Raw genomic sequence first — 12750 nt, 5'->3', positions numbered from 1 at the left:
CCTATATTCTGGCCGGCCTAACTCTTGGGTGTAGGTTTACCTTTCCTGGGGAATTAACCGAGCAACTGGAGAGCAGTCTCAGGCTAGCATAGGCCATTGTAGGGGAGTCAAGAGGAGTCAGCAAGAAGGAGGAGTTTTCTGTCCTTTCCCAGGGTTCCCATTCAATTTGATCCACCCATTACCACGTCTTTTCTACTTCCCTGTAAATAGGTATGATCTTTATTCCCACTGTACAGTCTGTTCTGCCCCCCGCCTCCCATCAGGCCCTATATCTTTTCTCCTTTGTTAGTATCTTCGGTTTGGTCCCTCCATGCTTAGCCCCCAAACCCATCCCCCATGCAACCAGTGGTTTAATCCGCGTACCACTAGGGGGGTAGCACCACAGAGGCCTACTTGTGGCCCCCTAGTATCATAACACCTGTTCCTGTGGACAGGGAACGGCGGGCACTGAGGGTCCCTCACAACTGTCTCACATCACCAGAGGACACTGGTCCTTTCTAAATCTCTAGTCTCTCTTCACACCCCTCATCAGGTATTTTAAGATGTCTTTGGGAAGCCATCAAGGCAAGAGAGAACTCTAAATCCCTTCTTGTTCTAGCCCAGGGTTTTGAGGAAATTGGAGGAAATAAGATAGGAGAGGCCATAGTGACGTAGGATTGGAACCTTTCTGCCCTTTTGGCTTGCAGACTGCCTCCTGTCCCAGAGAAGCTGCGAAATCCATGAAGCTGAGATTCTGAAGGACCCAGCTTAGGTTCTTCCACTTACGCCTAAATTCCCTTCCTTTACCAGGGGCAGCCTTAGTTCCCGTGGCCCTGAAACACATACACATTTTCCCCTCCTTTTCCCAGCACCCACTAGCCCCCCAAAGCAGCTACTGCATCCTTACAAGTGGAAGAACTACGACAGCTCCCTTAAGTTTCTTAGAAATGAAGTTCTTTGTCTGTGTAGTTTTCCCCATGGAGCAGTAGTGAAGCTGTTTCATTGCCTTGGGGCTGGGAAACCATTTCTCCAGGCTTCTTCTCCCCTCCCTTGCCCCCCTTAGGAACAGGATTGGCCTTAGCTTCTGGGCCTATCTGCTGCCTTCCTTCTACTTCCTATTAGCTCTTCTGCTTTCCTTGGAGCTCTGTTGGGCTTAGGGAATCTTAGTTTTTATTTCCCAGCTCTTCATTTTTTTCTTCTGATCATTTTTTTTTTTAAGGGGGGATATCTTTTTTCTTTTTTTGGCTTCTAAGAAAGCATTTGCCTTTTTTCCCCTTTCTTCCTCTCCCAACATAACAATCGTGGTAACAGAATGCAACTGCTGATTTACCGATGTATTTAATGTAAGTAAAAAAGGAGAAAAAAAAAAAACCCTTCAATGGAAAACTACATTGGACAAAGGGTAAATATCACAGCAGTGTCTGAACAGGAAAACAAGCTTTTCAGATAATATTTCTATAATTTGTTACTAAAGAAACAACTGTGCAAGAATCTGATTTTGCAAAGATACATCAAAGTGCTTTATGTCAATATATGAGTGGGCACATCATTTGAACTCTGATTCTGTTTCATGTGGCTCATGTGCTTCTACTTCCTAAACGATTTGATATTGTATTTGGTAACAACAGATATATTTGATATCCGACACCTGGGCATGTCCCTTCTGTGGTTGTGAATGCATGGCCTATTCGTAAGATTCAGATACTTCTTAAGGTGTTGGGGCATTTGATTTTGAACAGTTTCGCTGGCTACTAGGAGATGAAGCAGTGCTTCTCAACTTGGATGTAGAGTAAGCGAGAGAAGGGGACGTGGTTTTAGGAAAGCACAGTACCTTGGGGGTGAATTTAGTTTTTGTTTCCTGTATAAACATTCATTAACTACAAGCCCTCTGGTTCTCATTAATTGACTGTGCTCAGTACATGATTAACGTGTCCTGTTGAAGAGGGAATACTGTTGTTGTCGTTGCTATGAGTGTGTATTTTTTCCCATGTCAGGGTCAGAATTTTTGTTAGTAGGTTCACAAAAAGCTGTTGACAGGCCTAATTCTCTCAGGTTATGATAACCAAATTTTGCTAAACAAATTGCATTACTATGGTTATAGTCAATTATGTACTGTTCCTATTTGACTTCTTTCTCATGCTCACTTCAGGGAAAATACATTCCTCTCTCATGCTTGCCATGGGTAAGTTTTAGCCACAGGGAGCATGCCAGAAATGTAGGACAGAGTCTTTCTTTCAGTTGGTTAATAGCACCAATAATTTACATGATTAAAAAAAATCATGATTGCTCTGTACTGGTAAAGGATATGGAAATCACCTTTTTATTTCTTTTACCTGTGAACCACATAAAATAGAGAAAAAATAACTTGTGAGTGATAGAAATGGGGTGTACAGTGAGTATGTTTTATGTATAAAACAAAGTGAAAGGGACCAATAATCCTGAGACTTGGGAACAAACAATAAGCCCAGTGAATTGAGATGCTCCTAGTAACCAAAATACTTGTCTAGAATATCTGTGCCCTTCCTGAAACCTCTGCCGAATTAACTCCTCTTGATCCATTATCAGTTGAGATGGTTTTTCTTTGCAGAAACCTTCCCTGAAGTCTAAGACTGGATTTATTGAAACTATCAAGGGGTCCCACTGTATTGTACATAACTCTCCCATAGCAATTACTCACTATATATTCAGCATAAGTCTCTCTGGTAGGCAGAAAAATGCTGCCCCACCTAAGATGTTCACACCCTAATTCCCTTAACCTGTGAATATGTTACCTTCCATGGCACAAGGGCCTTGACATATGTGATTAAGGTTAAGAACCTTGAAATGAGGAGATTATCCTGGATTATCCAGATAGGTCCAATGTAATCATATGAGTCCTTAAAGAGGAAGAAGAAGGCAGAAGAGTGGGTCTGAGAGCTGCCATGAGGGCTCAACAAGGGCACAAGCCAAGAAATGCAGTGGCTTCCAGAAGCTGGGAAAAGCCAGCTTACAGTCATCAAGAAAATGGAACCTCAGTCCTAAAACCGCAAGAAAATGAATTCTGACAACTCAGATTAGCAGGAAATGGATCATCCTGTAGATCCTCCAGAAAGGAACACAGCCTGCTATGCTATTTTAAGAGCACAAAATTCAGGCAAAACTGACTCACATTTCTATGAATAACAACCTGATATGTTTTAGAATATATTTTATTGATTATATTCCATGAGCGAGATACTTTCTGGGATAATAATGCACTTTAGATTTATTCTCAATATCTTCATCAACATTAAGATAACCATGGATCTAGCTGTCCCTGATAATCATCCCTTAACCTCATCTTTATCTTGAGCTGTGAACCACAATGGAAGCAGATTAAGTATGGCTCATTTTAACTATAAAGGAATACAAGTTAGACTGTAACTAGGTACATAATGTCAATAAGTCAGATGAGATATTCAGTCAAAAAGTTGACTATATTAGTAAAAAATATTTAGATGCTTCAAGATATTTCAGAAATAGAGGGATTTAAAAGTATCTTATTCAAAAAAAACTTAGACTTCTCTATCACCCAATCTAAAGCAAAGATCCCAAAATGATGTGAGAAAAGATAAATGAGTCATTTGCTGTTTGTCTCAACTGAATGAATAATTTATTTTACTTTTACCTTTTAGAAAAGATTGAAATTCCCTGCCTTTATCTTCACTGATTTTCCCTTCTAGTGAGGAGGATGTGTTCCTTATATCACTCACGGCTGAAGAAATATTGTCAATCTTCTTCTGCAGAAGGGTCAGTTTCATTGCCTGGTAGTTCAGCTGGTCTGTCATTTTTTGTGTCACTGCTGCATATAGAAGAAGAGAAAATAGGAAACGTTTAAAAGTACATATTTAAAAACCACTCAGATTTCATGATAGATTGAAAGGTAATTCAAATAAGCCATGTTTGCATTTCATATTTGAAAATATAGATTATATGCACTTAGCAAACGGCATCCTGACTTTTATACTAATATTTAGGGGGTAGAAATTTGTAAAAAGCATTCTAATATCTTAGATTTCTAAAATGTTTTAACTTTGTCCAGAATTTTCAGTCTCTCTTTTGATAACCTTAAAGAGTTGTTTTTAAACTTTCAATAGATGAGGAAATTGAGGGTCAGAAAACTAAAATACCTTGCTTGAGGTTACAGAGCTAATGCTTTATCTTCTGCTTTCAAATCCAATGCTCCAGCATTAAATAGGTGTAACCATATATATATATATATATATATATATATATATATATATATATATATATACACACTACACACAGATACGTATATATACTACATGTATATATGTAGTTTGTGTCTATATTCTGAGAATTTTATTCTTTACTGAGGTATTCTTTAGAGAGATAAAGAGATTCAGAATTTGGTTAGAATCACTTTATAAAGCAATGATACTTTCCATGCCATTACACATGCGTTTCAATAATTCAAGGAGGATTTTATGGTATCTTGTGAAAATACTGAATTTCAATCCCTTAAAAAAATTTGAGTACAGATCCTAAGCTATATTCACCTGCATTCTTAAAGAGATCCCCTTAAATCAGATTTCTCAATTTGGGTGCCTTATTTTGTATGACAAGATATATGCCAAACATAGTGAGATGTTTTTAGCAGTAACCCACTTTATGTTTCTAAGAGATGAGGTTATGTCTAAAAGGAATGGTAAAATATTTATGATTAGAAAGATGAGAAAATATGTAACGTGCCAACTTTAGATCAACACTAGGTTCTTGTTGATTCTGAGCCACATTCTTTGCCCTAGTCAGTGAGCAATACCCCTTAGTGATCTCTTCTCAACCGAGGGAAGGGAGACTTCTTAGCTCCCTTAAAATGATCCAGTCCCCCCATCTATGTCAAGGTTCTTCCATGACTGTACTCTTTGCAGGGCAAAAGTTTGATTTAGTTTTGGAAACCTGTGATTTCCTTACAACCTAGTATGACAGCACTTTTATTCTCCTTCGGTGTCTGCACACAGAACTCCAATAATTACACATGTTCCCTTCAGGCTGGGAACCTGCAGCTCACCCACAGTTTCTCCCAACATGCAAACAGCAAAGGATCGAGAGGTATGTTAATGTCACCATCAAACGTTTGACAACCAACTGATGTCTTGTTTGGCAGTCATCATAAATAGTGTTGACAATGATTGGGGTAAGGATGGCAGTAATTAAGAGTCTGTGACCTGGGTCACCACAGTCTTGTTGCTGCTGCTCGGGCGTCCCTCTGCCACCTGCGGCTTGACTCTCAGCCTGGTTACTGTGTATCAGCTGCTGTTGTTGCTGGGCTAGACGGAAGCAAAAAGAGGAGAGAGTTAAGCACTGGGACCGCCTCATTTTCTCCAGTCCTGAGCAGCAATATGGCTGATGTGCCTTTTCCCGTGCACGGAAGCTTAATGGTCAGAGATGATTGCAGAATAAGAGGCTCCGCCCCCACCCACAGGGTGATGTGCTCCCTCCCACATTGGTGTTGGAAGTGCAAGACTCTAGTTCCGTTTGGAAAAAATAAAATTATTAAGGTTTCCTTTTAGGTGAAAATGGGTGGTAGTTTGGGGAAGCCGTGTAAACCGGGGTGTGTAAACTGCCAGCATGATTGAGAGGAAACTTAAAATCAGCTGTGTTAAAAGCTAGAGCAGCTTTCTAAGTGGGCTGTCACAAAGATGGCTTGTTTAACAATGCAGTTTCCAACTGGTGGCCACTTGGAAGTAAGGGAGAGCTACAGCTTCTTTACTAAAAGAATACCTGCGTAATAGTGCCGCTTAAATGGGTTGTTCCCAGATTTTTAAGAAATACATAGGCTCAAAACATAAAGACTGCAAGTAAAAGTAAACCACTATAGGGCATGTCTCGAGGGGATCAACCTGTAAAGTCAGTGAAATTTCAGAAAAATAGAAATTCTTATAAAATAAATTTATTAAAGAATTGCTTCTCATTTCCCATGAATCAAGTAATATTTTAAATGGCAATATAATTTTTCATTGGGGAAAACAATTTAGAGGGAAGATTTATTAAACATATTGAACACATCAAGTAATGTATGTCTGTAATTTGCAGACTTCTAATGAACAAATTTATTCATGGAAGTCTGCATATCAGATGTGAGAAAACAAGCGTTTGGTGTCTGACTGTGCTTCTTCCCATGTGAAATTATGTACCAATGAAACTGCACCTCTGGCACATGTTATGCTCCCTAAGGCATATGTGGCTGGGACAATAATACTAAAGCATCTCTACTCCACAGAAAATATATTTGTCACTAATTTGAGTTAGTCTCTCTTGTTAGATTGAATTTTGCGTTGCTTTCTTCAGGGCACTGAGCTAAATTAATCAATCTCCATTCATGTCCAAGGTTTTTGCTTTGATTTTGTTTCTTCTTTTTCTCCACTTCATAATAGATGGTCCTGCATAACTGTTGATTTATTTGGTGGAAGAAGACAATCTGTAGCTTGGGGAAAAGTGTATGTATTTGAGGGCTGCAGTAGGTGGTGAAAAGTATTAAATTTCTGCTAGATCCTGGTAATAAAGTTCTTATAGCCCAAATTCAAATTAATTCATACAAATATATCTGCTAAATAATTGTATGGTTTTTAAAATCAAGGTTCCTTCTTAGATGATGTAATAAAGCATTTTCCTGGGAGCTAAAATCTATCTACCCAGGAAGGTTACCAGAGAGTAAAGCAATGATTCTCAAACCAGGGTCTCTGAATCAGTATCAGCATCACCTGGGAACTTTTAAAAATACAACTTCTGGGCTCCATCCCAGACCTGCTAATTTAAGAAACTCTGGAGTGAGGCAGCAATGTGTGGTTTAACAAGCTCTCCAGCTGATTCCAGTGCACACGAAAGTTTGAGAGCCACTGGCGTAGAGCATCAAGATAGATCTTCCTTAGCAACTTCCCACCTCGCTACCTTCACTGTTTCTCTTAGCAGTGGAAGAGCATTCAGGATACAGACTTGTGTTACAGCAAAAGGAACAGGTGGATTTAACAGAATGAACAATTGGTCTTTTCATTTTTTTACTGCTTACCTTTCTGAGCTAGATCATAGGAAAACAAAAAGGGCTGGTGCATTGAAATGCATACCACGACTTGGTAGGCAGAAGACTTTGTTAGGAAGCAATGTGTAATTATGATAAAAACAAAGACCATATTGTTTTGTGACATACAAACAAGGTTGCTCTTCAAATGTCTTTTGCTATCATTAACTTTTAATGCATATTATGTTTTTGCTTTGTTTTTTTACGTTTCTTTAGAATAGTGGTTTTTCATCATGGGTGGAAATCAGAAGCATCTGTTAACTTTGAAACACTAAGTGTCAATGTTCTGTCCATCCCCCTCCCACCCATCTGAAGATTATGATGCAGTAACTCTGTTCTGGGGAATTGAGCATGTGTGTACAGAGTTTTTTAAACTCTGCAGGTGATTTCGATGCATGACCCTGGTTAAGAAGCACTAATTTAGAACAAATTTCAAAATTTTCTAATTCTAATAAGCAAATTCAGTGGTGTAAGGCAGAAAATACCAGATGTTTAAGTTAAAAATTGCAATCCAGAAATTGATCTTCAGAGATTTTTCAACAGCTGTAAGTGCTTGTTGATAACAAGAGCATATGTTAAAGACTTGGTTTATTAAAACTCTAGTGAATAAAGACCTTTAGTCTCCTACCATTCCATAGAGAAGCGGGCCTTTACAAGGAGTAAGTGAAGTGGGGTGGATGTGGAGGATGATTGTCACATTTCCCGACTCCCTAGCATAGATGACATTATTCTCTCTGTCGTTAGGACACAAGATCCCTGAGGAGGCATTCCTAAGCGTGGATGCATGTGAAGTGTTTGAGCCACCTCCGCAGCAATCAGATCTAGAGTCCACTTACAATTTTAGAATGTCTCAGAAATAAAAGGGCCTTTCCACTCACAACCTAGGCTATAGCTCCTCACTCCCACCTGGTAACATTCCACATACCCCAACTCCAAAGCTGTATTTAGTCAGTATGCACCAATGTGACCTAGCAATTATTAAAATACTGAAATACAGCCATACCTATTGGCAAATATATAATGATAAATTGTAATAACTGATAAAATTAATTATAAAAATCAAAATATTAACTTATCCCGTTAATGGTGGATACATGATAAAGATACAAGATACATCTTGTAGGATACATGATAAATGTATGGAATTCCTATTATAATAATATCCGAGAACCGTTTTTCAGAGCTGGCAGTTTGTTGGGCCCGTTTCATGCACTACATAGATTTTATGAAACGTTCTATGTTTTGGCAGAATCATCAGTTTATCATTATGTGTGATTTATGTAGTAGTTAGAATTTCCAAATTGTTTGGTACTTACTTTAGTTTACTTGCTAGTACTAATTGTCCTCAGCACGTAATTTTTGCTAAATATTATTAAAGAATTTATAATCAATTACTGAAAACACTGGAAGAGACAAAAGTTTAAATTTTCAGAGTACTTCTTTTAGATATCATGAGTTGGAATTTTTTGAATCTGAGAAAAAAAACAGAAATGTTTTCAATAATGAACCTAGTCCTGGATTCTCTAATATACAGTGCAAAAATCAGTTAGCCTGGGACATCTTTTGATATATAAAATATCAAAGTCAAAAATATCAAATCAATATCAAAAATTCAATTCAATTTAAAACGTAATTTGTATTTTTGAAATAAAATCAACTTGATTTTCAATAAAAATTAGTGGACTATTTTTACTTAATATATAAATGTTGATTTCAAATAATGATATAAATTTGTATCATTTAAAATAAAAATTGGGTTTCCCTGGTGGCATAGTGGTTAAGAGTCCGCCTGCCAATGCACGGGACACGGGTTCGAGCCCTGGTCCGGGAAGATCCCATATGCCGCAGAGCAACTAAGCCCGTGAACCACAGCTACTGAGCCTGAGCTTTAAGGCCCATGAGCCACAACTACTGAAGCCCACATGCCCTAGAGCCCGTGCTCCACAACAAGAGAAGCCACCGCAATGAGAAGCCCGCACTCCACAACAAAGAGTAGCCCCTGCTCACCGCAACTAGAGAAAGCCTGCACGCAGCAACGAAGACCCAACACAGCCAAAAATAAATAAATTAATTAATTAATAAAAAAAAAGTAAACCCTCAATACTGATCTAAATAAAATTACAATACAAGCCTCTTAAAAAAAAAGTAAAATAAAAATTACTAGAGTCATTTGTCCTCATAATGACATTCAGTTTCTGTTAAAATTCATTTGTGATCAAGAGAAAAATATTAAAGAACTTTCTGAAATTAGTCTCATGAAATGAGCTTTTGTAATGATAAAAATTTTCAAGTTAAGCAACGCTTTTGAAATAAAAAACTTCAAAAACACTTTATCAAGTATGTTAATAAAAATAAAATTAAAATATTTAGAAAAAATTAGAACTTTTAACATTATCATATAATTGAAATAGTAGATAATTTCAGAAAAGAAAAATATTATGGAAGTTACCTGACAAAATAATTCTGATATAAGAATATCATTTCAAATCAGTTTTACGTTTAGCATTTGGAAAACAAGCTTTTTTACAAAAAGAAAAAAGAGAATTGGTTTTCAGAAATGACAGTCTACTAGAAATGTCAATCCTTTTTTAACTTTATAAGGGAAAAATATATTCCCCTTTTTAAACTGGAGATAAATTGAAAACTGATAAAAGATATTTTACATATGAAAAATGTTTATACATACTATTTGACACAAAAATTAATAAGGGATAAACTATATGAGAAAACATAGATTTTCTAATAAATCATATGAAAATGAAATTTTTATGATAAAACTCAAAAATATAATAAATGTTTAAGTTCCTTGATTTATGATGCCCTAAATTTGACCAAACGATGTTTGCAAAGCTCTGTGAATTAATTAAATAGGACATTCCTACAAGAATCTTTATGATTTAGTTAATAATAAATATACTGAATATTTAAAAATGCACACACTATTTAAGGACTGAAAAAAAAGGAATGCAATCACTGTTAACTCAGTAGTGGCTAGTAGATAATTCAGCAGGATGGCAATATCACTGATGTTAAAAGAAATTATAAACATACTGAGATTTCCTGTCGCCTAATGGCTCTAAATGTGATGGAGAAATCTCTAAAGGAGACGGAGGCGGTCACCTATATTAAATCATCTCTCTGACATCATTTAGCTGGTGTCATCCATGTCAAAAGAAAGAGCACACCAATAATTTGTAGAAATTAAAAAACTGTTTAGAAATTATTTGGATGATAAACGATGAGTGATTTGTGTTATGGCTTATATTACTTGGTATGTAGTTTATAATATAGATAACATATGCATTAACTTAAGAAAATAAAAAGTAATGCATTCTTAATTTTTGATTTTTATATTAATGTATATATTAATTGATACTGAGTCAGTTGTCAAATGTTTGAATATGACCCCTGCCCCTTCTTACCCCATCCTCATAATCAAGAGGCAGATTGGTTGAGGCGCTCATGAGCCTGACTAAAGTGGAGCAACCTCAATAAAAATCACAACAGCATTTTACATAGGCTTTATTTCCAGGGGTTCAAAATACTATGCTAAAGCTTTATTATAAATCATAAGGCATTATTTTATATTGCATTATCATATTCTAATGAAATTGGGTCTCTTCATCTCTTTACAAAGTATTACATCTTGTATAGTTAATGCAGAGATGATTACATTGCATTTCATTGAATATTCTCCATTTGAAAAGTACTGGCAAAGCAGGGAATCACGCACACACACGCACATACACTCACACTCACACAAGAGGAAGTAGGGGGTATTTTATGTGTGCTCCATTCCTATTTGAGGGGGGGAATTCATCAAGTCATAGTTCTCTCTTTGCCACTCGGCCCAGGCAAGATCCTGAATGTGCAAGAAGTGAAAACAAACCTAGGTTAGAGGGAAAGGGTCAAGAACAGAAAGGAGGTAAACAAAAAGAATTCAAGAGTAATTTTCTATTGACCTTAGGGTCAAAAGAATTTCAAATAAGTTTTATTCATGCAATCTGGAAAAATCCTATTGCATTGCAAATGAGAGAATAGAAAGTGACATACTAGAGAAAATCAGCAAATTAGAAATAAAAACTAAAAAGATAAGAAAAAATTTTAAAATCAGTGACAAGTAGGAGAAGAGAAATTAAATAAAGCTTTCAGGAAGGAAAAAGAAATAAATTGAAAGGGATAAAGATGAACACATAGAAGTATTGAGTGGAAGTCTTTAGTTTTCTTGCATACTCATTTTTGGTGATTCACTCCTCAGTATGTGGAAATACAATATCTATGAAATAAAAATAAAAATTTCTCCATATTTTTGTAAAGTTTTAAAGAGACTGATTTGAAAGAAAATGTAATTGGAAAAATCCTTTCAATATTGAATTACCAAAACTAATGTGATTGTGTGTGTGTGTGTGTGTGTGCATAAAACTTCCCATTTGCTCTTAGCTAGTTATTTTTAAATTAATCGTTCTAGGAGGAAATAGGTGAGGAAATTGTACTCCTAATTGTAAAAGAAACAACTGTTAAGCATCACACAAAGATCTTTGAGATCCAATTGTCATATGAACCTCTTTTCTCTGGAATTCATTGGATGGGGTCTGTGAAAACCTGAAATACCTGTTTAGCAAATTCAATAGTTTGGTATCTTTTCTTAGCTCTGTTTGTTGACTGGAGTTCAATACTTGCATTCATCCCGATTTATTTCTCAGTATTTAGCTGGTGCAGAAGCACTGATACCATCTCTGACAGTGGAGTCAGTTACTCTCCTGTGATAAAATTCCTGGTTGATCGATGTTCTTTTATTTTTCCATTTAGCAGTCTTTCTGTCTTCCCCACGTATTCTCTACCACAGGACCGCCACGAGTCTAGGTTTTCCAGGCAATGTATCTCATCTTGCACTTAAGCACAGACCTTTGCTTTGTTCCATAGGGCCCAGATTTCTGTCTCTTTTTTTTTGATCCTTTCTAAGATATTGGAGCTGAGACAGAAGGGCATTTATTTAAGTCAAATAATTTCCAGAGATCTTTATGGACTTCTCATTTTTAAAAAAATTCAATATATTTTAAAAATTGGATTTCTTTTTTCTCTTCTCCCAATACAATTACTCTTTTCTCCTTGCACTAGAAGCTCTGATCTTGGTGGATCAAGGACTTAGAGAAGCAAGGTCAGCAAGTGTCAAGAGCAACCGTTTTCTTATTAGGTGCTTTTTCTTCCTTTCTTTTTTTTAATTAGACAGGTATTATTTGTGAGTTTTTTTTTTCCTTCCAGGCCTTTGAGGCATATCGTGGAAGTCATTAATGGCAACTCAGTAATGAGGAAGCTTGCTCTCTCTGCCTTAGAAACAGAAACTTTCCTGTGTGGCTTGACAAGACCGGTTTCCAGCTGATTCTTTGATATCAACTGAATGCTTGCATGATGATGTTCAGTACATATGTAAAGATTTACCGAGATTTAGTAGTTTAACGGTAGAATGCAGTTTTATGCAACAAAGGTCCCTGGTGTTTTTTGACTAAATGCATCATAATTTTATTGAGCAAGATGCCTACATCTTTGAAATTAAGGAGGTAATGTTCTTTTTCAAAGAGGAAAGCATTAATCACCACCGAGGAGAACCAGATATGCAAAAATATAAGAAATACAGGGTTTTTTCTCTTTTAAATATTATAACTTTTATGGCATAGTAATTGGAGTAATATTTAAAATAATCTTACTAGAGAAGC

General features: G+C 36.4%; 1 protein-coding gene across 1 annotated transcript in view; it reads right to left on the bottom strand.

Annotated features, from left to right (window-relative positions):
* Positions 1-12750, bottom strand: part of MMRN1 (multimerin 1) — a 59544-nt gene that overhangs the window by 22863 nt on the left and 23931 nt on the right. Inside the window, exons 4-5 of the mRNA XM_059922412.1 lie at positions 5187-5288; positions 3626-3799 (exon numbers count right to left, since the gene is read on the bottom strand). Of these exons, the coding sequence (XP_059778395.1) occupies positions 3626-3799; positions 5187-5288 (276 nt within the window). The remainder of the gene's footprint in view (positions 1-3625; positions 3800-5186; positions 5289-12750) is intronic.

The sequence above is a fragment of the Balaenoptera ricei genome, chromosome 5, assembly GCF_028023285.1.
Source record: "Balaenoptera ricei isolate mBalRic1 chromosome 5, mBalRic1.hap2, whole genome shotgun sequence".
In the NCBI taxonomy this organism is placed as follows: Eukaryota; Metazoa; Chordata; class Mammalia; order Artiodactyla; family Balaenopteridae; genus Balaenoptera; species Balaenoptera ricei.
The sequence above is the reverse complement of the archived record's forward strand: the minus strand, read 5'-3'. Positions and strand labels throughout refer to the sequence as shown.